The 27,501-nt window shown below is 38.5% G+C and overlaps 1 protein-coding gene across 1 annotated transcript in view; it reads right to left on the reverse strand.

The window, feature by feature from the left end:
- The window catches only part of ANO4 (anoctamin 4), a 137,499-nt gene that overhangs the window by 81,668 nt on the left and 28,330 nt on the right, over positions 1 to 27,501 (reverse strand). Inside the window, exons 4-5 of the mRNA XM_026076113.1 lie at positions 24,800 to 24,936; positions 19,398 to 19,556 (exon numbers count right to left, since the gene is read on the reverse strand). Coding sequence (XP_025931898.1) covers positions 19,398 to 19,556; positions 24,800 to 24,936 — 296 coding nt within the window. The remainder of the gene's footprint in view (positions 1 to 19,397; positions 19,557 to 24,799; positions 24,937 to 27,501) is intronic.

The raw sequence follows: 27,501 nt of genomic DNA on the forward strand, positions 1-27,501 counted from the left end.
GGCAAAGGAAAGGCACCACAGAAAACCCAAGACCTAGTTAAACGAAGGGGAAAGACGCCTGTGAAGAACATCAGTCACTCACATCCTTGCCAGTTGTATCTCCCCATGAACTCTAAGAGTCTGCCTGTTCTGATGCCTGTTCTCCTGACCCAGACCTCAGTTTTATTCAGTGCTTTATCTATCTTATTGCTAGGATCGTTAGGGCTGGAAAGATTTTGAGGAGCCATTTTCTGACAGTTCATTTCATGTCATTCAACTCAGTGCTGTAAAATTCTGTCTGGTTCATTTCTAAGCAGAGACATTAGTGAACCATTTTCCCTTTCCTCTCCTTCATTATGCCAATAGTTCAAAAGTTCCTTTAATAAGATGGCCAGAGCAAATTTCTGAGCAACTGCACTCTGTGGTCTGACTAAAGGTACTCAAGTGATCTGATGTGTTGAAAGGATGTAAACAACAATTTTACAGAAGAAGGTCTCTTGGAAATCTGCAAAAGCATATGGTGCAGCCATCTCTCTGGATATGACACCATTACTACATGAAAGAAAAGTGCTTTTCAAAGCAAAATATGATGATGAGAATAGGCTTGGATGTCATTGCTCAGCTCACAATTCAGATTAACTGGGAAGATCTACCTTTTTTCTGAATCCCAAGCTGTGCTCAGGCTATGTAAGGCTTCCTACAAAAAAATTAAATACAGGAAACAAGAGAAAAAGGCTAATCCACCCTAATGTGCTGGCTTCACCAAGTTACAATTTCAGGCTGATCAAGAAGAGGAGATGTTATGGTCTAGCACAGACGGGAAATTCCTGATAACTTAACGGGTATGTGATTTTTCAGCTGTCTCTGCTCAGCCAAGCTCAAAGTAGTTTGACTTAGGCAGATGAGTAGATCATCTGATGCTTAAAAAAATTCATCAGAACAACAAAAGAAAACATAAATACTTCTGGAAGTTTTTCAAGCAAAGTCTTAAGCAATATAAATATGTAATAAAATCTCTAAAGTAGGAAGGGAGAATAATGGATCTCTGTACAATTCTCTTAATTCGCTAGATGTGCTTTAAATGAAACAAGGTCAATATGTGATGAGGGCAATTTATGAATTTCCTTTGGACTCTTCTAATTTTTTGTAATAAAGCAGCATCCATTCATGGCACAATGTACTGACAATACAGACATCTAAACACTAGCTCCACTATTAACCAACTATTGCCATTGACATTGTGCCTAGTGACATAAGGTGCCAGATGAAAACATCTCATGTATGACACAGAAAAGCAAAGTAGCACCAGATGGAGCCCAGTATTTTAATGGTTCAGATAAATGTGATAGAGGACAAACCTGATTTGCTCTCCTAATTCAGAGTTTTTACATGAAGATTTAATGAGAGGATTTATAGAAAACATACAAGCCTTTTCTTTCTTGAAAGCAAACTGCCATAATATGAGATAATGCTAGTTTTGATCTGATTGCATGTGCTGCAAAGCGATGGAATTAATCCTAAATTTGTCTGAATAATACTGAAATTTAAGATCACTATGACAGGTGAAACTAAGGCCTCAAGTGATACATATACTGGCAAAGAATCCCCAGATAAAATTCACTTGCACCATGGAAACTACTGCAATGAAGGAGAACTTTCCTTAATAGACAAAATTATCTTTCTCTAGAGATGAAAGAATGTTCAACCTTATTAAGAAGTCCTCAGCTAGCAAAAGATAGATTGTTCAGTTTAGGAAAGTGTCAGCATCTTTTTTATCTATGCTTGAAACAACACTCTGTCTAAAGGTTTCTAGAATCCTTTATCTTGTCCACTTTCCATACTGGAATATTACCTGTTTTTCTAAAACTATTTTTATAACTTAGTGTTTCTGCTCTTTGAACTTGTCAGATACCTTGTCTGTAAATGTGACAGAAATCTGAAATCAGTACATATTTTCATCTACCAATATATCTTAAAAAAAGTTATACCTTTCACTTTTAAAATACACAAAACATCTGAACACTGATCCACTTTTCCAAACAGAGTTGAAGAGTTGGCTCTCTGGGGTTTGATTTTAATTCTAAATATTTAGACAAAGTGCTCTGACGATTCCTATATCTTATCAACAGAGTATGGATTGGAGCTGGTGCAATCCTATTAACTGTGGCATGAAAACTCTGCCAGAGATAAGCCTTATATGTGAACTAATGAGAAAGGAAATCCTCAGCGAGGGAATAACAAGACATTGCTGCCTTTCCTTTAAAATTAAGAAGTGAGATTTTGGGGTTGTGTCTCTAAGAACTGCAGTAGAGAATTCACAGTCCAAACAGCAATCACAAAAGCGCTTTTGAGCTCCATGATAGTATTCTGATACTTTCGTTTGGTGTAAAACTTCAGAGTGGAAGTTAAATTCTTATTAAACAACTATCGTGTCTCTGGAACTAATACAGTTAGTAAACTTACAGTGGTCTGTTTCATTCTCTTATATACAGAATTGTGCAAATACAAAGTGAAAAGAAAATAGGGTAAAATTCTACTTCATTTAATAATCCCAATTTTTCTATACACTTTGTAAATGCACTGTTGTTAGATTCTTTTCTTCTATGGCAAATCTCTTCTGACAAGAAAATTATAATTCCATTAGATGATCTCCGAAGAAATTCAATATGGCCCAGACATCGAGGGCTCTATAACTTAGAAATTAATCATTTTGTTGAAAGGAATGTATTTAATAACAAAACACTCTGGGGTCAGTGAATATTGGAAAAGAGGGAAAATCCCATTAGTGTTACAGCACTAGACAATGAAAAAATATCCAAACTGCAGAACACTCTCTCAACAAATCACCATTTGGGGAACCAAAATTGTTTATAAACTGCAGGCTGCAGCTTCTGTCAGATCTCTAAAAAATGACACCTAACGTGTCCAAGAAATGTAGTGCAGAAATGTTGTGCTTTTCAAAATCTGATGCAACTTTATACAGTCACTACATTTACTTTTGCTGTACAAACACATACACCCTCAGGGACGATCTCTTTCAAATATCAGAACATCCTAGTGAATCAGTTAGGAAAGAAATGACATTAAAAATTGTATGACACACACCTATCTACATTCTCGCCGCTAGCTACTGAAAGATGTGCAACTGGATTGCTTTCATCGCAGTCACACAGAACTGGTGAGCTTCCCTCCTAAAACAATCACATTGCCCTACTGTCTGCAGTTGTCATATTGCTTTTCAGAGAGGAAAGAAAATTTAGAAAATAACTGATTTCGGCAGCAAAAGGTTTTAAAGCAGCTCCCGCTCCATCTTTCTCTTTCACACACACACACAACTGACAAAGCTCTCCCACCAAGACATTTGTTTCATCCTGCAGAAACACATCTCTCTCTTTTGCTTGTCTCCGGGCCCCAGTCAATGTCACTTTTCTCTCTCTGGTTTCCCTCACACAACCATGGAAGGCAGCTAGTCCTGTCCACCACTTTCTGACTGAGCCATAGCTCTAACGGATGTACAGCAGAGGTATTTCAAACATCAGACACCTTTGCCCGTGACAATATGGAGCATAAAAAATTACAGATATCAGATTAGATCAAGGAAGTGAAAGGATGTAATCTTACCCCTTTGAGCTGAAGGAATATTGTATAAAATAAACATATATAAAATTCAACAAATTACTGAGGGAAGAAGAATGTGGGAATTCTTGATTTGTCAGGACAGTGTTCAAGGACAAAATGGCAGCAAACAAAAAGTTTTTTAAAAATTGCTGGTTTTGACAGCATTAACTGAAGGGCCCATCCAGCACGGATGGCACCTGTTCTTTAGAACGTGAAAGGTTAACAGGAAAATATCAAAACACTAATGAGGACAGAGGTCTGGAGAGCAACTGAGCAACCACCACTGCTGTAGATGGCTGGAAAGCACAATGGCAGCAAAACTGACATGAAAATAGAAGGTCTAACATTGGAAATGCCATCCAGCACCTGAAACGATAAACTTTTCTCAGCATATGAAGTTTTTCAGTGTATAAGGAGGAACAAGGAAAATGTCACCATGCTCTGTGCTTAGGGAAATGGCTTGTCTCATGTGACTCTGGAGGTATCGCAAACACATTATTCTAACACAGAAGGCAGTGAGAGTGAGGAGGCTGTAAGGTACAAAATGAAGAAAAGATGAATACGCCAGACAGCACTCTCAAGATCAAGAAGAGAAGTTGGCCGTAGAAGTAAGAGTAGGGTAAGGTAGGTGAGGAGGAAGAAAAAAACGACAAATTCAAAAAAATGGGGCTTAAATTTCCCTGTTCCCCTACTGCGTATAGCTATTCAGCAGTGGTAGTGTCTAGCCTGAGTGAGAAGATATGGACCAATAAAAGAAGGATCAGAGGAGGACAATATGAATGATCAGAGGCCTGGGAAACTTAACCGCGAGTTAAAAAAAAAAGGAAATAAATGGAGTGACTGAAAATACAGAAGAAAATGCTAAGCCGACACACAATAACATTCCTAAAATATATAACAGGTGGTTGTGAATAAGAAGGGAATGTACTGCTCTCCTTTTTCCCTCTGAATCTGGCAAGAAATAATGGGATTAAATTGTAGCAAAGGTGATTTAGGTCAGATACAGAAAAAAAAAATCTAGCTGAACAATACTGAAACATGAGAGTGGTTTGGCAGGGGAGGCTTCTAGTTTTTAGGAGAAGGTTGGACAAATAATCAGCAGAAATGGTTTGAGTGTAATTGGCCTGCCCTTGGAGCTGTGGGGGGGACTCCTGGCCTCTCGAGGGCCCTGTCAGCCTCCTCCACTATGATTTACCAGAGAGTCAAGTAAATGCAAAACAATATAAAATCAAACCTCTTTTATTTGGCACTGCTCACCTTCACTCTGCACTGGAAGATGTGATAATACAAGAGCCAGGGAACTGTGTATTTCATCTTAAGAGACACTGTGCTAGGAAAGGCAAGCGCAGCATGAACCGAGAGCCAGAGAAAGAAAACAGAGCGACTCAGAAAGCAAATAAGGGTGTCACTTCCTTTTAAAAGTCTCAGATTCAAAAGAGTGGCTCTATGCACAGCAAATTACCCCATGGAAATAACTGTGGCAAGAAGCCATGAAGCCCAAAAATGCTGTTAGGACTGAGTGAATAATTAGGGATTTCACTGGCATGGGAAATTCAAAGAAAATTCCAAAGGAGGAGGAGAGGAGGTCAGAACAATAACGAACAGGGCTGGGAACTGCAACATCACTGGTATATTTGACATAAATCCCTGGTATTGCTGCTAGAGGACAGGATCTAGAAGAGAGCTGTGGAGACGTTTGAAAGCAGATGGGAGATTCAAGCTTGGGAAAAAGACAAGATTAAGACATAATGTCAAAATGCTCCACGGGGCAAGTCAGTCCTGGGAGCACCGAGGTGGAAAGCAAGACAGACAACCCTTCCTTACTTCCCTCTGCATGACTGAGGCAGTGGCTCAGGTAGGAAGAGCTTTAAGTGTTAAGCATGAGATAAAATGCACTTTTCTGCATTTCCTTCTTTAGTTCTGGTACCTAATCCTTTGCTTTGTCAAAATAAGACTTGTTTGCATTTTAGGTTTTGTTTGGTGTTTCCAGTAACCTCAGGTGAATCTGACAAGAACAAGGCTTAGCACCCTCCCAAAGGCAACAGCTACCATTAAAATGGGGCTGCACACCCCATCTGACACCAGTCTGGATTCCCAGGAGTTGGGATGTGGGCTGTAAGGATCAAAGATGATCCAGGTGAGAATGGTATTTAAACCATAAGTTTCTCCAAACCTTTCCAATTTCCTTCAGAAGAAATTTTGGGGTATTTTGAATAGTGTTAGTAGGTAGTACTTAGTGCAGAATACATTATTATTACAGATTTACCTAAAATTAAAGCGAATTTCTGAGATCTTCAGATTCTATAGGCTTCAGGTTTAAAATTAAGTGGTTAGCAGCATTAGGCATCCCTTACACTTAATTCATTACAGAACAAGTCAATTTACAAGAGGCTGGATACTCAAGAATAACATAGTATAACAGATCAGTGCTTTTGGATATTGGTAATAGCTTGTTGCCAGTGCTCCAGGGTTTTACTGATACAGTTAGGCAGAGTGTTTGTCAGGCCTTCAGAAAGGTGCATATGCATTTTTCAGTAAATACAAATTCAAGGTATTGAAGAAAACTTGAAACATATCCAAGTTTCTATCCAAAATTTTCAGGATCTGACTGTGATAATCTCCGAACATGGGACAAGAAATAACGTGCAAGCAGTCTATTCACTTCTGTATATATCCTGATGAGGTTTGAACCAAATTGCAGTCCTGGTACCGTGTCCCAGATTGTTGATCTAAATTTACTTTCCTGTAGTCACAGGAAATAAAATGCATGTACAGTGAACCTGACTCATCGGTTCATTTCTGCATCAGGGTTCTAATAAGGAGCTTAGGAAATCTGATTTTCCTTTGTGTTAAGCACTATCTGATGGAAAATATCCTTAATGCCTTACAGGTGATAAATAAGCTATGAAATAAATTAACAACCGAGTCAGCAAATAAAGACCTTTGCCAGCTAGGCAGAGTTAGTCCTACATGAACAATTCAGTGATCCACTATCACTACATTTAAGAGAGAATTGCATATTTTTTCAAAGTCAAACTGAATAAATTATGAAAGTGAAGCAAATTGAACCAGATTTCTAAAATTTAGGCAAACACATGAAAAAATTCAATTTTATTTAACCTCAGATATTGTAGTCTGCACAAAATATCATGTTTTGTTATATTTCTGGATTATATAATCACTTTAAAACATTTCTTTTTTCTTCTATATTTTCTGTTTTTAAAGCTAAGCCTTTCTTTTCAACTAACATGGCATTTCAAAATCAAAGTCAGATATTTGATTCTTCACAATTTGAAAAGGAGTTTCACTTTTTCCTCCACTAAAACTATTTGCCAAATCTAATCTCTACTAATGACTACTTTAGGCAGTAGCATTTTCTAGAAAATTTGCTGGTTTACAGCCAAATCTACTGCTAACACAGATTTGCCTTTGCAGCCTGGCTGTTCTACCAGTATCACATTATAGTGAATTGCTGCAAAGAAACACCAATTTCTTTAGCTTAGCGTGTCCAGAAAAAGAAGGCAGCAGTGACAGTCTGGGGCATCACTTCAGAGTCTTAATGATGCAATATGTAATAATGCATTGTGTGCACTTGTGTACGTGTCATGCTAGTGATTGCTTGTGTGAGTGGCTGTTTTCTCCGTTCAGCATTTCCTCACCAGTGAAATGGGGATGACACTTTCTTGCCCCGCAGTAGTGATGTGTGGATGCTCAGTAGGTGCTCAGGAACTGCTTTGAGGGCCATCTTGTAGATAGAAGAGTGAGAAATGGACCTTCACTCCCTTTCTCCTTCATTTCCTGCTGTTAAATCAGTCTTCATATATACAAAAGATTTGCTTCAAAGTAGTAAGGGCTTGTATGGTCATTGATTTTATGCTCAGAATTTTCTATGGGAAGTTATATGGTGAGAACGGGTCTTTTGTTACCTGTCTGCCTTGATGTAATGCAGCTATGCCTCTACATCTTGTCACTGGCTTCCTCTTAATGCTTTCTGACCATCATCTTTCTCTCTTCCCCAAACCTCCAGTGTGCTCACCTTTCTAATATAATTTTAACTTGTGTCTTTATGCTGGCATAATGAATTACAAAGACACATTGATTCTATTTTCTTCCATAACAGCTAAAAAATAGACCAAGATGGAAATGTAAATTGACATGGCAAGAGCTCATCAATTCACAGTCAAAAAGAAACAATGAAAAGAAGATGTCAAAGAATGGAAAATCTGCAGAAGTATTAATCTGTTCCATAGACTGGGGGTCTTGGAATTGAACTTTATAATCGTTGTCATACAGTTGTGTTAGCTCAATTTGCTTTACACACCACCAGTATTGGGGTGACCCTGCAATCCACAGCTCTACTCACTTATGATTGTAGATATCACTTGGATATAGGAGGAACAAAGCAGATGGCTTTAGTAGGTTATGGATATGATGTGTGCCATATAACTGGTCTAGTTTCCCCTGCTGGACACTTGCAGGCTGCTATATTTGCATCAAAACAGAGGATCTAGCATGCCTCTAAGCACACTGAGCATGAGTAGCAGCCCAAGGGGCAGGCATCACGGGTGGGATTCAGGGCAGCTATGTTTAGATGTCTGCAGTGGAGAGGAACAGGCACCTTCATGGTACAATTCATTTGTTCTATTTTAGATCTTAGAATGAGACAAATTGCTGCCCAGAAGGGCCTGTTTCTCCCCAGGAAGGTTCAGAGGCAGATGCCTACATTGCAGACAGCTACAGTAAATAAGATGGTTCTTTCCACTTTTGGGACATTGCACACTGTTTCCCCTGGACCAGTGTTAACTTCCTCATCACCTACCCCCACTCCTGCAGCAACACAGACACATCACTTCCAACAGCTCCACCTCCATGGGTGCTCTAGCTCACTGCCGGGCTGTCTGGGACATATCACAGAGACAGCAAGTGATTCAGAACATATTACAAAGCACTGGCTACCATCTCTTCCACATATGCCACCTTATCCATTTTGCTCACAGAGGAAACATGGGGAAATACAGACCTGCAAATAACAAAGCCTCCCACCAGCATCATCTGCACTCTAAGAGACCTCTGGATTTTGGTCAGTACTTTCTGTACTTTATTACTTGAATTCTCCTCTCCTGTGAATTTCTGATGTTAATGGTAAAATCCATAAACCTGCACTGGGTAGTTGACCCTGGACACTTTACATGACATAGTCACTATCCACTCAACTGCTGTTTTTCAACATTTGTTTAATCTTATTCTGTCTCAGAAAGCCACTTTTTCTGAAAGCAGTAGCATTGCTTGTACAAACTATAGACTTCTGGTGATGGAGGGCCAGGCTGTAGTCTGCATTGGCGTAAACATACAGAAGAAGTGTTGGTGACAGTTCTGCTTCATGAAGATGATCTCCACATTTCCCTTCCAACCAGCATTTCTATGGCTATAGGAATGCATGAGCCTCTCCCTATTCTCCACAAAATGAGGTCACAGATCAGATTATTATCTTTTAAGGGGCATAAACGGAGAAGTTTAGGTATGGAAAGACAGGTTTCTAAGTGGTGAGGAATATATCAAGAGCAGTGTATTAAAATTCCAGACTATCAGTAATACCGGAGATTGGGCTAAACTATATTAAAACTGGGTGTAAGAGCTGCCTTTCCTTTAAAATAAACATAAAAAGTAGCTGAGTTCCTTTAGGGAATGGAGAGGTTAAGAAACGGAGAGGTTAAAAGATCAGTAAGTGTATTCACCTGAAAAAAGGCACATGAAAGTCCTGAGTAACCTAGTCTTGATCTCATCACTGACCCTGTTTTGAGCCAGAGTTTGGACTACAGACCTCAGGAGGTCTGCTTCAACCCAGATTATCCTATGATTCTATCAAAAGGCAGGGAAAGAGCCAGTCCTCTCAACCAGGCAAGAGTGCTTTGTGATTTTTTAACAAATTTAGAGATGGTGAATTGACTACCTAGTCAGAAGAAGTGGATGCGCATACAAAGCAAATAAAATATCTTCCATGTGATTCTTCCACTCTCCAGGGAAACTTTGGACTTTCCTTTCTAACAAAAAAGATTGAAAAAAAGAAAAAAAAAGGCTTCTTTATGCTTTTCACTCCCTAGACAAAATAATATGCAGAATCCTTAACTGTATTGAACCCACAGGAGCATGCTTGAAATTAGTTGGTGAAGGAGCTTTCAGCCCTAATATGTACACTCAAGAAGAATAACTCAGGAGGTGCTAAAATCCTCTTCAGACCATCAAATTGAAGTCTATAGCCAAAACCATTTCACATGCCTGCATTGCAATCAGCAGTCAGATAAAGTGATGCATGTAAATATGTCTAAATAGCTTTCTCCTAAACACGGATAACTCCATTACAGCTTCTATTTTTAAGAAATGAAAAATTACATTACAGAACTTTATTTTTATTGATGTTTGGTAATTGAGAAAATCAGATCTGCACAGTTAGTGGAATCATAAGAATGCTACGGGTGTCTCATTTAGATGGCCATTTAAAAGGGAATGATCTGAATAAAAGAGGTTTATTAGATTGATTAAAAAGACTTCAAGTAATTTTCCTCACAAAAAAAGAAGAGAAGAATGTTAATAGTGGAGAAGAATACCTTCAGTGGAATTTAGCAACTAACAGTCAAGCAAATAAACTTGCTGATATACTTACTTCAAAAACAGTTTCGACTTCTGAAACCAAGCCAGTTAAACTAAAAAAGTGAAAAGAATACACTAAAATTAGATGGATGGGCTGCAACAACTTAATATGGGAGTAATTTTCTAAATAATTTCATTTTTAAACCTATCTCCAGAGCTTTAAACTTTCTACATTTGGAAGTGTTGTATTCTCAATGATGGATATGTTATTACAGAGGCATAGAAAGATGTCAGTTTTGGTGAAGAAGACTATATACTTCTGCTTCTTACATAAAGAAGTATGCAAATGTGAAAATTCCTGTGTATTCTACCCTTATTAGTGCCTTACAATGGCAGTTTTTCAAAATATGACATTTATACACTCACCTAAAAGGAGAAGCTCAACAAAACACATTGGAAACAAAGAGAAAAGAAGTTCCCAAAATCTTCCAGTCATTAAAAACAACAGAAATTTTGCATATCATAAGAGAAACTATGGAATTATGTTTTTCAGATTTACTGGTCTCCATTCTGCTCTTCTCCTGTCTTTATTTTCACTGTGGAGGTTTTGAATTTTAAACAGGTATAAGTCAGAGATGGTTGTTACAAAAGTAAGCACAAAGTTCTTATATTAGTACTTAACAATGGAGATTTCAGAAAGGGAGTCAATCTTATTTCTTATAAAAGGAAAGATCTATTTGAGTCTATTAGCATAAACAAGTTGCACCTAAGAGAAGTAGTAGGCATGTACCACAAAGTCTCTAAAAGGAAAGAAATGGTTCTTTAAACTCTTTTGCCTTTAGGGCACATTTAGAGATAATTTTAAGAGCTTTCACATATGAACACAAAAAGATTTTTGTCCACAGAATAGTTTTGTAAATTAAAAAAGGCTTTAAAGAAAGGGACATGACTAAATTGCTGACAGAGATTTCAGTCGATGTGGTAATCTCAAGAACATTTTTCCCTCAGGACAGGCTTTACTAAACTTCATTTACAACATCACTTCATTACCACTGAAATAGCAAGAAACAAATATGTAAATATGCAGTGATTAATGTTGAATTTAACTTGGACCCAGAGAGCCGTAATCCAAAACCTCTTTTCCAATAAAATCTGAGCACTGAGTTAATTTGACTAGCTGTATTTTTGTGGCTCTTACCATAATTAAAATACAGCTAATCAATGGCACACAGTACCAGTGATCCAATCCCACCATCACTGAGTTAACCTGATACAGCAAGAAAAGTAATCAGCTGATGAGAGGGCCTGGAGCCCTTGCGACAAGAGAGGGCAAGAAAGAAAGGAAATTGCTTCCCAGGATCCACAATTCCCAGGACTGGAACCAGGATCATGCTTCCTTCCTGGGACTGCTTCTGGATAGTGCGGCCTCACACCACTTCATGCTGCAGGGGAAGACCCAAAAATCCACAAGTCCAAGACAGTACTGCAGGCTTTTGCAATCACTGCTATCTACTCCAAAACACAATGTTGTAAATACGATGCCATTTTTTCGAAAAAAGTTCAACACCAAAATCAGCAACACGAAACGAGGACCTAAAACATCCTGTTGGCTTTTTTATATGCTCTGTCTTCCCCTTCCCTACGGACAGCTTTAGACTGCGGCTCATTAAGGCAGGACAATCAGGAGTGTTGCAGCCTGCCAGTCATGTCACCTTTGGGCAACCAAAACTCTCACTGTGTATTAAGTGGTTGTAGCCTTGTGGCTTAAGCTTGTTCCTGATGTCACTGGTAGACAAATAAAATAACTGCAGTTTAAGAACAACTGTTGTAAACAGAAGGGTGATTTTTGACATATAGGGAACATCTCATATGCAACCCTGATTTTTTTTTAATCTATCTCCTGTCAATCAGTTTTTTTCCACAGACTTGTCATTCAAAAGATTTTTAACATCTTGATTTGTGGAGACTGATGACAAGGAACGCTGACAAAAAAATCCTGCCCAACATCTCTGAAGGAAAAGAAGCATCGCAGGGGACCTTTTATCCTATTTCAATTATCTACATGTTGTCTACATGACCTCCATACTCCATGCAAAAGCCATACTTTTTCAAAAGTGGATATATTTTTCAGTAACAGTTACATCAGGCTTCTTTGTCTATTAGCTCTACAAAGACCTGTTCAAGCCTGAAATTTGTCGACTCTAAAAAGTATTTATTTATGAACTCCTCCAGACAATTAAGAAAGCTATTTTTAAGAGCCACACACTGAAATTTGAGTTCACACTCCATCCATCAGGACTTCCATGTATCTTCAGATCTCTATTCTAAATTATCACTGTCCTGGTGAGTGGTTACAGCGTCTGAGAACTGAAATAGTTTCCCTCAGAAGCCAAGATACCTGGAAACATCTCCATTGTTTAGTGACAATGTTTTTTTCAAGCAGGAAGCTCTCCGGAAAAGGACTTCTGTTCTTTTTGTACTTATATATTTTTCAGTAGAATGCTGTTGAAAAGAGACTCCATTTGCTATTTGTATTAGATAATTAACTAACAATAAATCTTTGCCTGGGAAATCAGCCTGTCTGTAACTTGCTCTGGCTGAACTCGAATGAAATGAACAGCCCTATGTTTTAAATTAAATAGGTGGAAACACTTTCACTCACAATGCATATGGTGGGCTTGCACTTCAGCCTGGTTCCCTTGTTGCATTTGCAATTTTACAGGCACAGTTTATGTCACTTTGATGTCTCTATCCATGATTTGTGGATGCAATCAGGCACAGTGCTTAGACATTAAATAAGAAGCTGCTCCTGCTAATAATGCTAATAATAATATTATGCTGTTCATGAAACAGCAGCTCCTGCAAGCTGCATAATTTGTACTGTAAGTTCATTAGTTCTAGATATTTACATATTGGCTCAGAAAAGTGAGAGACCGAAATAACTCAGTAGAGTGCAGGAAAGCTACTGAATGCTTGATATAAGTCACAGTAGTAGTTTAACATATCCAGCGTTAAACTGAACTACACTCGATCTTCTCCAAAGACCAAGAAGGCCTAGTGCTGCCCAGCTGCCAGCTATGCAAACAGGAGGAAATCCATGCAACTGTTATGCACTTGTATTAGTGTTTTACTTGTTGCTGCTCTAACATGAAATCAGAGTTCTCTCCTTGATGTCAAGGGAGGGGAATACCTACATAGTATTTTTCAATAACTTGAGATAGATAATGGTTATTCTTGTTTTCACTGTGTGTATATGTGAGTGCGTGTGTGCAGGTGTGCCCAAGCATATTGGGGTGCATATTTGATCACTGGAGATGCTGAGAGTAACTAGAGGAAAGGAGGTCCTCCATTAACAATAAAAAGGAAAAAGAATAGGAAAGGATTTGATTTTATTTCCTCTTGAAAGTGTCCTTGAGTATGTTTTAAAATTAATTCAGCAAGGAAAAAGAGAATGTATAAACAGTAATACATACAAAACTATGCAATTTAAAATGCATTCATATGTAAAAAGCAGATCTCTCAGCTAGCATGAATTGTCATTGAGGTGTTGGCTTAAATGGTAAGGTGACAACCAGCAATATACCCCTCTGCAATTAAAGGAGTCACACATTAATATAGAACAGAAAAGAAAGATGAGAACCACATCAGCATTAAGAGACTCATTAGGTCAGCCACCCCTTACTTTTCTATCTTGGGAAAAATATAGTTTGTCCTAAAGGCAAGCCAGTTGGCCACAAGTGACATTCTGCATGTGACCCATCCTACCATGCCTGTGCAGTCCAGAAGACCATAACACACAGTTGTCCTGGTGCTTCCCAGCAGCAGAGCATATACTGTACATACGTCACTCAGCGCATGCATGCAGGGGTATTCCTCTCTCCTTGTAAAAAAAAGGTCAAGAGATGAGCAGACGCAGTTTTGGTGGTGGAAGATTTTTCCTAACCATCCTTTTCCTAGTGGATAGGGGATTTTGGTGTGCGCAGAGTAAGCTCAACATGACAAGGAAGGGGTATGAGGGCCAAAGGGAAACGACAGCCAGGATAAGGGATGCCCCAGCAGAATGATTCGCCCGAGCTGCAGCCTTCTCCCAAGATGTCCTTCAGAAAGAAGGTCACCAGCCACACAGACTCTCCTAGCAAGCTGCAAATAGTTATCGGGCCATAGGTTGAGTGCTCTGATATCAACTGTACACCTGGTCGATCAAATTAACATCTATACCAGCAATAAATTAAGAACAAATTATTGTTCTTCCAATAAGTGAATAAGCCGAAGTTATTACTGAAAGAGAAATTTGGAGTCTCTCAGAAGGCCCTGAGACTCTCATTGTGCTGTGCTTCTCAATGAGCAAAATTACATAAGCTAGGTTTACAAAACACCTTTTCTCACTGAGCTCTGCAAATGCCACTCGGGGTCTGGAAGTCGCCTTATTTCTTTTCTGCCCGTGAATCACAATCAGCAATAAAGCTTATGTAACAGGACTCGTGAACAATTCCAGTGATGACGCACAAACCAGAAAAAAGCAGATCATTCCAGCATAACTGTTTTGGCATTGCAGTGCTCACACACACACACACACACACACACACACACAAAGTAAATGTCATTTCTGCAAGAAAGAAATGTTCATCATAATGCCTCATTTTCACATCATCACTTTCTGTATTTAAAGTTTCAGTCTTTAAAGTTCTTGTTTGTTTTGTACTCATTCTTTATTTCTTTTATGTCACTTTGACATGGTCATAATTCTATTTTGGTTTTACACTCAGGGACAAGCCAAGAATCACTGAGATACTATATTGTGTGCTCTTTCTGTCATCTGTAATTTCTCTGAACATTCATCATTTTAAACCTGGCTCCAAGTTGCTGCTAAATATATGCCTCTTACTAAATACATGTTTTTAGCCTCTAAAGTCCTGTCCCATTAGTAAAAAGTTACAGCCACATTAAGAGGAACTGCTTTATCGAACACTTGCTATCTCTCCATGAACCAATCTATCCCTGTTTCCAAACTTGTAAAGTCATGGAATAATAATATTCTGTAATTATATTGCATCCACTGTTGAAAAATATCTCAAAATACAATTTTCAGACTCAGATTGTGCCTGCTAGCAAATATTTGTTCACGTAACAAAAGTGAAACTTATACTGAGCCTTTTTTGTGCCTTTTTTTCCCTTCCAGAGAACACATATTGTATATTTCTCCTGCCTATTGTACACACCAGCTCCATATCAGGTGCCAGATGTTGTCCCAGAAATGTCAGCTGCTGCTTCCGGCAGGGAGCGAATGCAATTAGGGATGCCCTGGTGACAGCTTGACACTTACGGTGGCAATGTTTAAATTTTTAATTGGCTGTGTAGCACAAAAAGCGCACAATTTATGTTGTTCCTGAAAACTGGACCAGTACACTAAACTAACATCTTCTTTTATTTGGAAGAAGCAAAGATCAGCGTGCAGCCAGAAGCCCAAATATACTGATAGTTTTTTATAAAATATCTGAAACCGGTTCCTGAAACATGTTTTGCATCCAGTAACTGTGAGGAGACTTGCTTGTTAGGGCAGCAAGGAATGCTATTGCTTTAAAGCAGTTCATTTAATCTATACTGAAACATTAACATACATAAATATGTAAAATATGGGACCTGAATACTACTTTCATTATTTATATGAGTAGTTTCTCATTACTAAATTTCTATCTATCAGTTTCTACAGGCATGTAAAATATCTTTTAAAATAAATCCTGTATCAAATCAGTTTAAAAATTATAAACTAAAACTTGGAACATAATCATTAAGTAAAAATCACTCTATATGAAGTAGCTTAGTGTAGCCATGAGAAGCAGAATAAAAGAATATGCCAGGCTCAAACTAATGTAATATATTCCTAAGGGTGATATGGCCAGATCCTACCCAACATCAGATTCACTTTGGATGCACAGTATTTACTCAAATCTAAGATGACCTTCTTTTTCTCTTTTAAGAATTATAAATCCAAGGGTGGCTTGTGTTTGTTCATGCAGCACAGAATTTTTTGTGCTACCTTGCCTCTATCTTGCATTTTCATTGCATTACACTGCAGTTTAAATAGTCTGTGGGGGAAAAAGTATGCGTTAGCTGCTCCATGCTGGCTATCTCTATGCATAATCTTTTAGTGCAGTATAATCTGAAGTACTGTACTCAAACCTGTTTTTAATACTGTGTGTATCCATGTACCAGCACAGTAAAGTTACTGTTCACAGCAACTTAGTTCTACCTGGCCATTAGGATAGGGATTAGAGTGTATCAGTTGAAGCTGCAGGAATAATTTAGGATAAGGGAGTTTTGGTGGATTTTGGCCAAGAGGCTGAATTTATAAGTCTTTATTCTTGTGAAAAAGCCACATACTCAATGTAATTCTGACTCTTCATTCTCACTTAAAAAGACAGACTTTCCAGAAACATGTCATGCTGGGATTTTACTGTCCCAGGGGGAAGAACATCATATTCCGAATGACAGACACTGTCTGTATTTTCGCTTTACATAAAAATGTTTTATTTTATTTCTGAGAGTCAATGGGCTGACCTTAGTCTCAGGGTTACCTTGGATTAGGGTAGTTATGAGATATACCCTCAGAATGTGGACAGTATTATCCTGTCTCTTGTTAACCATTTGCCAATCAGATCTGTCAGGCAAGAGTACTGCATAATATTTACAGACAATACCAGCACTGCAAACAGGCATTCCTATAGGTACCCTATAGGTACTCCATCTCTGTAAGAACTTGCTCCATTCAAAGACTGCTCCCTCCATTTAACCCAATACACAAATCTGTTTCAGAGTATTAAAAAATAAAAACAACAGTGGGAGTCATCAAGAATCCCAGAGCCAAGATATCATAGTTATTTACCTCACTGTGACATTAAGTTAAACAGGTCATATCAATACAGGAAATTTCGTACCTGGCTGAGAAGAGAATACAGTCTCTTTCCCTGGCATGAACTGTATTTTACAATAACTTACCTAGAGTTTCTGTGCACATGATCACATTCCAGTCCCCACTGGAAGCAATATATTATATAAGAACAACAATTAGAAAAGTGGCTTGCTGTTAAAATATTCCACAACTGAAACCCAGAATGACCTAGAAGTCTCACCAAAAGGAGCAACAGAAATCATGAGAAGTAATCTAGGCACTAACCAATCACAACACCTAGTTGCTACTCTGCTGGGGGGCACCAAGAATGTACTTATTTCCTTCAGGATTATAATTGAATTTGGAAACTAAAGTGATCATAAAATATACATGTTAGTGTTTAATTTTAGGTCAAAGTCATATTAAAAAAGATTGCTACCCTAGATTTTAAAAGCATTAGCTTGAGTCATGTAACATAACCTCATTTTGATCATTCAGAGTTTAGAAAATCTACAATTACTGATGCTGGCAAGAAGTCACACCAAGGCCAAACAAGATTAGTAAGAAATAAAACTGCATGTCAGAAGCGTAATAGAAACTGAAATGAATACTCAAATGGCAGAACATTCATGCAGCCTAGGCAGTAAACTCCACATAAACGGGCTTGAAAGAACACAATGTGTAGCTGCAAGAAGAGTCTATACTAAGCACTTAAACGATCAACTTGAAAAAGTTTTTTGTGCAGAATGTTACATTAGGGTTCATAACACTTAAAATATAACTGGATTTTGTAGCTTTCACTGTTGACCTTAGCACAGTAATAAATGAAAAACATCTGCAAAAGCACAAAGTAGGAGAAAAATTGTTTTGAAACTGTTAACAAAATATATCAATAGGGAGGACTTGTTCTGCGTTATTTTCTACCCTGCTCAAACTTCAGACTTTTCCGGGCTTTGCCCTGATGGAAGCAGGGCAGAATCCTAGCATGTGAAGCTGAATTGCCACACTAAACTCATGTTCTTCGATCTTGAGTTAAAACTCTTATAGACATTGGTATGTTTTCAGGAAACGTAACAAATAAACAATGACTGTCATTAAAAACATCTATCAACTACCACAGCACTGAAGACATTTCCAGGTTACCTGAAGGAATAAATCATGGTAAATGGTTGATGAAAACCACTAATATCCACTTACATACTTACATCCAGCAGTACACATGTTCATTCATTCAAAAAAAAATTAAGAAAGGAAACATTTTCATTATTCTGGAGAGAAAGAGCTTCCATTTTTTCCCCACAGTGTTCTGCCAGGAAGTGTGTCTTTAGTACACCTGCAGAAAATCTATAGATGTATCAGGAATTTAGTGAAAGAAAGGGAGATAAATGTACATCACCTACATGGTTGACCAAAGCCTGTAACCTGAAAATTCCTGTACCATTTGCACCAGTGGCAGCATGACAATGCCTATTAGTATGAGTGTGACTTGACCAAGCACAAGTATATCTGCTCTGCATGTAAGTGAGGCTTAAGCCCTGTTAAAGCACACTTATGAAAGTTTAAGAAAGAATATGGCCAAGGCAAAAGAGATGTGTTTGAAGAGAAGTGAAAAGAAGTACCTTCTTCATCATGTTAGTATCCCACAGTCTATACTCTCTTTAAGCCTTGCTCCTGCAGTCTATCACATCAATACATTTTTAGACACTTTACATTCATTTCTAATACTCTTGTCCAAGAAATATTCACTGTATTAGGACGTTGTGTTAGTGAGAAATACAACTGATATAAAAGTTCATATGTATTGCCCAATTATTTAAATGCTTAGGAATAACACAGCAGGAAAGATTTGTTGTTGTTTTCACACTACCAAAATGCCAAGTAAGTCCCTGTGACTAAGGTGACAGGTAAGTATCTTGTTAGGTCTCTGGAATGAGTACCAAGAGCCTCAGCAAAGAGTGGAGCAGGTAACTAAAAGGAAACTTAGGTGCAGAAATGTGGATTGCACTCAGTAGAATTCAGGCCATCCAAAAACAGCACTTATTTTCTCCATTGCACAACTCAGTGGAGGAAATTCTATGGCCTACTTGTGCAGAAGGTTGAAAAAGATGACTGTAATGGCCTGTTTTGGCCTTCAACCCGTGTGGCTGATTTTTCTTTAGGCTAAGCTTTCCCAGTGCCCGGGCAATAAATAATCTATATTTAGGGATGCTTAAAAGCTTTTTTTTCCGCTACTACAACAAAGCAATCAGGTTTCAGAGTAAACAAGACTCTGAATTTACACATCTTTAAATGATGGAAGTATTTTTCAGGGAAGTTCTCTTACCTCTTTCTCCATTTGAAGTCCTTCTGCTCTGATATTTCTCTCAAATACTTCCCTCTTTTCTGTCTGTGGATTGGATTTTCTATACACCAGAATGTAGTCAATTCGACATTTCCCATCTCTAAAATATAGTCCATTGGTTTTGTTCTTATCTGGTACTTCCTGTTAAGAGAAAGTCAAATATTTCAGTAATATTAATGTGTTTTGGTAATTGCTGCGTCCTGATCTGCATCTGCAGTTTTCAGCATTACTCAGCCGGAAAGGTAAGGAATCAGTACAAGCTGCTCAAATTTCTAGGTGCTTTACATAGAATGTTTCTGAGGTCCTCTGAAAGGAGCACAGACCTCCCCAGTCCAAACCCGGGAGGTCTTCTTAGGCAGATGTTTTGTCACATGGGAATGGGACAGGACAGAAGAGAATATTCTATGCGAGACAATCTTTCTCCCCTACCACCCACCAGAAAATTAGGAATAGCTTCCTACCTATAAAATAAAGCAGAGAATAGTGTTATACTGAAAAGTAAATTTGTAAGTAAGGGCTCAATATGGTAGAACATCATTTCACATGGGGAGAAGAAATGATGGCACGATATTTACTGTGGTGAGAAATGCTAAAACCTGGTGCAGAAATTCTCTTTGTTTTGCAGTAAGAGCACCTCTGCCTCACAGGACACAGAAAAGAGTATGAAGGTCCTGTTCCTACCTCACTATACTTCATCAGCGTAACTACAAAATATTCTAGGTTTATGGAGCAACTGAGGAAACCCACCAGATCTATTTGAAAATAATTCCTGGTGTTTTGCCTAGAGGCACATAAAGGCAATAAATATTACTTCCTGGCTATTTTCAGCAAAGCATGTGCCTATTCAAATGTTTGCTCTGGCAGAAAGAAGCAAGCTAATTTCACTGTTAATAAGAGGTCAAGCAGATCCCTCTCCTGAGAGCTAGAAGACTAGACCGCTGCTCTCTTTCAGAAATTCATGAGATTAAATTCTCCGCAGATCCTCCTCACAATTTATCACTACTTCCATATAATGCAAGTCCTGCCCAGGGGTTAAGTTTTTGCTTTTATACAAGTTGAAATTGTTTATGGGTTGGAGCATTTCTTACAAGAAACGTACACTATGAATGGTATATGGAAGCAAACTGAACTCCCTGAGAGCAGTATAATGGGCAGGGGCCTTTAGGGACCTCTAGATCTGTCCACCTCCAAGCTGAAGGGAGGGTTGGGCTAATTCCCCTTTGTTTTCCTATAATTTGCTGAATCATTCCTGCTAGAAATAACTATGTCCTTTAATGCATAATCAAATCTCTGAAAAATGAATATTTTGCCTTTCACGTGGAGGAAGAATAGGAAATTTTCAAAATACTTTCTTCACAGGAGAACTGCTTCTTAATTTAAATGACAAAAGGTGAATACAGTTGCCATAATAATAATAGGAAAAAAATTATTCCTACAGAACAAAAAAAATATTCCCAGTCAGGAAGTTTAGTGTAAACTACCATCTTGACTCTCAGCAAGCATCTTTGTTTAAATAGAAAAACAAATGAAAGCATCCCAAATGCCCATTCCCTTGGTACAACCAGGTTATTGCAGGCAGAAAGGGGAATTTTTCTAGGATTGTTTTATTACAGTGCCTGACTCCTGACACAACTTAATGCCGACTTGATATAGTAGGAACAGTTCTTGGAGTTGAAAAAGAAGGCAAGAAAAAAGATTTAAGCCCTTAGGAAATAACAGTAACAAACCATTTATATCTATACTGATATCATGCTGACAAATGATATTATCAGGATATCAGAAGTATTTTTCACAGAGCATTAAATATAAAAACAGCTCAGGAAGCACATTCCGTGGGTTTTTTTTTTTTCCCCCTCTTCTTTCTAGAAAGTATCTATGTTGAGAAGACAGGAAGAAAAAAAAAACCCAAAGGGTGTTTAAATGAAAGAAGGGTGCAGTAGGAGATTTAGAGGCAGTGGATCAGCTTGGTGGTCCTGCTCTGATTTCTAAGCCTCCTGTTCTGCCATCCTTTCCGTTCTGTAGGTGCCAGGTTACAGACAGGCTGTATCTATTTTAGCAAGTAAGGCAGTGTCATAGGAAAGGATCTGTAGAGCAAAACAATCAGCACTGAGGACCAAGTGTCCACACTTGTCCAGGCTTGGGGGTTTACTTTGGGCCAACTCTGGTCTGGTCCAGAAGACTCTCTGCCCATTATCCGTTGAAGTACAACCCAGAATCACTGTATTTTGAAGGCACAGTTCTAATTAAAGAATATTTTCCGTGTGTGTCATTTTTCTTAGTATCCTTTTGCCCATTTGGATTATAGTTTTGGAGAGGCTGTATTTTTTATATATCTTGAGTTCAGCATATTCTTCTTGACACCATAATATATTTAATTATATAGAGCTTTTCTAACAACAAAATTATCTAGGCTGCAAAATCATATGCTCAAAAGTTAGAAAGTAAAAGATTTGTAGCTATCTGTAAAAGCTTAGATTTTCTCTTCCCACATTGATCCTGGGCATTGAAGAATACAGAGATTTTGTGGAAAAAAATATGCATCTGGCTTGTATTGTAATAAATATGTTTAAGAAAACTGACCTGAAATTGCATAGGCTATCACAGGAGCCATAAAAAACATCATAATTCTTATTCTGCAACTTGAATACCTTTATTCTGGCATAATCTTTAGTGCAAATTCCAGTTTATAAAAGAGATTGTTAAAACAAACTCTACTATGTGCAATGTTAATAACACTGTCCCCAAATATCGCCAACAGAGTTTGAAGCTTAACTGAATTATAGGAGTGATTTTTATCATTTTAATTTCAGAAATACCTACACTAGCTGTAACCTTAAAAATGGGCCATATATACTGATTTAAGTAAAAGATGAATTTTGTCCCAGCTCCTCCTCTCTCCCTTTCTTGGACACAGAAGACTGATTTAATGCTCCACAGAAAGAGAGATGGAATTGAAGCAGCCCTAGTGAACAGCTCCTAAATCATCTTTCCCTTTCATTTTTACCTCCTGTCTGCTGTTACTCTGGTTCTCAGAAAGTGAAACTTCAATGGAGTTAAAACTACAAGATTTTGGTGATAATACATCTCCAGTTTTAGATTTTAAAGTGCCTATCTAATTATTAGGTTGGCATATGTAAAAAGTGTTTTGATCCATGCACATGAAGAGAAATGTGATTTCTAATTTGCTTAGAACTTAGCTGTACCTGAACGAAACATAAAACAAAGCAAAGACGCATCTTTCGCCAAAGGGTAAGCTGAATGCTAATCTGGCTGTGCATCTGTGATGGGACCATTGATAAAGCTCCATCCATAAAATCTTCACTGGAGCCAGTCATACACAAACCAGGGAGAACGCAACATTACTTTGAGATCTGGTTGAGCGTGCACAACTAACAGTTGAAGCAAGCAATATTTTGACTTGTCAACTAAAAACAAGAAACCTTTGGAACTCTCTTGTAAATTTTTTTGGATTATAACTGTATTTTAGTAAATTCAGACAGAAACCACATTGTATTAGATAGCTGCAATGTTAACTTTAGACCTAAAGCAAATGAACATCAATATATCCAGAGAGGCTTTCTCTGGTGTCAGTTCCCCCGTCCTGATGACACTAGGGGGGGATCTGCAGGCTCTCTTAGCTGCTCAAAGTAGAACTCCATCACTAAACTGAAAGGAAGTCTGGAGCTTCAGAGATCACCCCATCACTGCACAGTGCTGCTCCCATGTTTATCCATGCAAACCATACACCTACATCTAAACAGCATATCTTTTCCTTCTGGAATCAAGCAGGGGCCAAGTACTTCGAAATCTTTTTTGTAGGTGACAGCATCCCTCAGCTCCCATTAAGACCTTCCTTTTTAGGTTTTTTTTTCTTATATAAATACACATAACCTATATTGCTATTTTACTCAGCTATGATTATGAAAAAAAAACAAAACTGTTCAGACAGGAAAATATTCCTCCAACGTTTTCCCTTTTCCTTTGAAAAACAACAAGGTCTGGTACAAAGATTGCATAAAAAGGGAAAAAAGGAATTGCAGCATTGTTAAATTAACAGCAGCATATGTTGCTCTCTCCCCTCCCCTATCCTTGGGACCATTTTCTGTTCATTTTTCTTCTTTAACATGCAAAGATCATGTACCTTTCATCCCTCTCTATTTGTTAGAGACCATATGGTACAAGATTACTAAACGCTACACAGGGATATCATGTCAGGTTACCCTATTATACTGCAAGCAGGCAAAGAGGGCCCTATGAAAGTGATGTGGGAAGCTGAGGAAGAGTGATGAGAAAGGGGGAAGACGAAACCGTGAGCAAGGTCAAACATATCTCTGGCTGGCCTGAATTTTGTGCCTTTAATTATCTGTTTAAACATTGCAGGAGTGCAGCTCTCTATGGGCTGAATTTCTAGCACAAGGAAAATCTCTCACTCTTTCCTCAACAGTGTTTCACAAAATAACTTGCACCAAAAAAGCCTCTAGTTCCTGAAAAAGACATCAGCTGCAATTACATCTTCTAAGTCACATTTAAACTAGTAAACCAGTCAGGACCAGGGCAGAGGCTTCAGCGCTCTCCTGTGGTCTTCCATACTTTTTAATTTAGCATGGTCTCTGCGAGTTCTGACCTGTGCCAATGAGCCTCCACCAAACTATCCTTAGGCAGTTTGGAGGTAACACAGGACCACTCCAGCACGTACTCTGGACGCAGCCACATTTCTGCAGCAGGGCTAAAGGAAGCCTCAGGGCCAGAGACCAGTCCCTGGTCTATTCGCTCTCCAGGGAGATAGCCCTAACGTCCATGAGTTGTACGGCAGTTAGAGCAAAGTTTAAAGTACCACATTTCTTTCTTTCTTCTTCATACTTGAGTATATGGTGTTTTGGCTGCCTTAAGGCACAACTTAAATGGGACTTTGTGCTGGGCAATGATTTCTCCCTGCTTGGCATATTCTCCAAATCACCATTATGCACCACCAGGTTGCTTCTGTTCTTCACTGGAAGGGAAAGTGTGTCCCATATCTGACACCCAATGCCTCTTATGAGAAAGTATAATAAATTGATAAATTCTCCTCCTCCCTCATCCCCTAAGATTAATATAGGAAAAATTTTTCCATTATTTTTCAGAAGAAGTGAAGCATTCGATTTTGCTGCTTCAAGAAACAAGCAGAAAACAAAGGCTTGTACAGATGCTTCACTGGGGGTGGTCCATAAGATTAATAAGGCCTCCATTTAACCTGAAATATTTCATCTTTCAGCATTATAATCTTTGAATGGAAAAACAGTCCCCATGACAGTCCCCAGAGAATGAGATTTTCAATCAGATTACATTTATTCCCTTTGATAGCGGGCACGTTTAATTATTAGAATAATAATTCTGCATGTTCTTACCTCTCCCACCACTTCCAACCTGCTGGCATCATCAGAAGTACTGGTCAAGTTACCGTGGTGAAGCAAAGAGTCATCATCTTTGGAAGGGCTGTTCACACCTTCTAACTCATCAAAAAAAATGTTGACATCCTTAGCTACTAAAAACAAAAATAAAAATATACATTCAAATCACAGTTGAGCCCAACAAAGTCTCTGAGTGTAATGCATTATTATCAACAATTGCACTTTTTAGTTCTGGTATAAGTATCTACCTTATTAAGTTTAAAATCTCCCGAGGCATATTGGTGCAATGCTTTTTTCACCAGTAAGCCACAGAAAGATTTAGGGTATATAATATCTCTCTGATGTCAAATAAGTAATCATCTGCCACAATAAAACATATGTTAGCTATCTCCTTGGCTTCTCTTGAGATAAGTGTCTTAAATGATTGCCTTTTGGATTACTATGGCCTCTGAAAATTTCTTATTATAATGAAGCACATTTTTAACATACTACATAAAGTACCAAGTTAGAAGCTGTAGAGAACTGTAGGGCAATCAGAGGCAGAGGATCTCAAATAACTAATGTCACTCAAAAGAAACTGAATAAATGAGCCTGGGCAGAGCTCTGTCTGCACAATTTGGCTACTTCTAGGTTAGCATGTTTTGGTATCTGCAAAGCTGGCATGCGCAGATCTGCACAGCCTTCAGAGCTGGGCATCAAGAAATGGCTTAAATTTGTAGGATGCTCAATTACATCCAGCCGGATGAAAAGTCAGGGGACATGCTCTGCAGGAGCTGCTTCCAGCCGTGTCCCCAGTGTTCCATCTTGCCCCCGCCCCAGGGCAGTGCCCAATGCCCAGGGCTGCGGCTGCCCCCAGAGCGAAGAGGGTGGTGAAGAGCCTGGTGTGAGGAGAAGAAAAATGCCTTTGCTGAGGTTCAAGCCTCTACTGTGTACAGGCTTAATTTCTCCAACCCTACATTTCATACGCAAAACCCAGGATTGTTGCAGTAGAGCTAAAATTGTTGGAAGGGATCCCAAAAAGTCCACTAATGAGCTTGTCCCCTGACCAAGGCAGGATCAAATACCTCTCTGTCATTCTTGCCAGAAATTTGTCTCACCCAGTCTTCCTCACACTTTTTGCAAACTCAGTTGACTTTTGGACTCATTTTTCTTTGTGCAACATCCTCCTGATCCTCTTGCTTCCCTGTAATTCCCCCAAGTAAGTGACAGGCAGTTGTAATTCCTGTTGACAAGAGTTTCTATTAACAGGGAACAGCTAGTGATCTCTAATTGCTCATGGCACCTTGGTGCCATTTCTAACTAATGGCTGCAGGTATAAAAATTCATTCCCCTGCTGTGGAGAAGCTGAATAGCATCCAGAAATTAAAGGCTGTTAACTGTTCCCCAGTCTTTGTGAGCACTTTGTGACCTCCCTTTCACCCTTCCCTTCTTCAGAGGTTACAGCCTAGTTTAAGGCTTTTTTTTAAAATCTCCAATGCTACAGGCTCTACAGCCTCTGCAGGCAACCTATCCTTCACTATCATCAGCAGGAGAAAGTTTTCTTCCTAATATGCATCCTGAATATGCACCTATGCTGCAATTTAAATAGATTGTTCTTTTCCTATCAATCATGCACATAGGGAAGAGATTGCTCCCTTTTTGTACCTGCCTTTTACAGTATCTAAAGACTGTTATTACTGCTTTACGTGGATAAAAAGATCCACATAAGATCCAAAGATTCAAGAACTCTTTTTCTTCCTTTTCAGGCATAAAATAAGGTCAGGGTTAACAACATACCTTGCATTTTAGATTGAAATACTTTGCTTACAAGGCCACTAAAAATTTTAGCAACAACAAAAAAAAATACTTCACATCCAAATTAGACAGCATAACATAACAACAGATACCATAGACTAGACTAGACTAACAATAAGAAATTCTCTGCCAGATTTGCAGTTTTTAGGATAACACATTATTCCTCAAGTTTAGTGGGTTTTGGGTCACGCACTGCCTAATTTAGCTATAATTCTTTGTATTTCAATATTTGAATTGCACAATATTTAATCTCTACTTAACACTTCGTATCATGATCTTCCAGTTTTAGATAACACCCTCTGTTCTGCTGGATCCCAACCAGCTTTAGCAGAGATACTGCAGCTAATAGCCTCACCTACTTCACTCATCTTTAAATTGTGCTTGTCATCATAGTCAGTGAACACATCAGAGATTTAAAACCTCTTTTCACAGATATTAAATTCCTTTTGCACTTTTAAAGTTTTTTTTTTTTTTCTATAAGTCTGTTTATTTACTTGTCCTACTTTTGTGAAAAGTGCCAAGACATCATTAGGGACAAGTATCCAGGACCTGAGCTTTCCATTTTTAGACAGGGCTTGGCCTCACAGCTCTCTGTCCAGCGTTAGGGGTGGGTTTACCAAAGTGGGGGGCAGAACAGCACAGAAACTTCTCATGTTGTTTTGGCATACATGATGGGGAGAGCCTGCAGCTCCTCAGTGTCACTGGGGCTGCATCTAACCCTGTCCTAGGACAAACTACTGAGGTATTTGTAGACTCATAAGGAAGGAATAGACCCCAATTCGTAGCAGAGGCAGCAAAAACAAAGAAAAGATTTTTCTCCTTCATCCATTTCAATCCTTAGAAATCATACTAGAGTTGCTCACACAAGACAAGGAAACTGCCACAAGACACAGCATAGTCTAACC

The sequence above is a fragment of the Apteryx rowi genome, unplaced genomic scaffold (assembly GCF_003343035.1).
Source record: "Apteryx rowi isolate R43461 unplaced genomic scaffold, aptRow1 scaffold_426, whole genome shotgun sequence".
Lineage (NCBI taxonomy): Eukaryota > Metazoa > Chordata > Aves > Apterygiformes > Apterygidae > Apteryx > Apteryx rowi.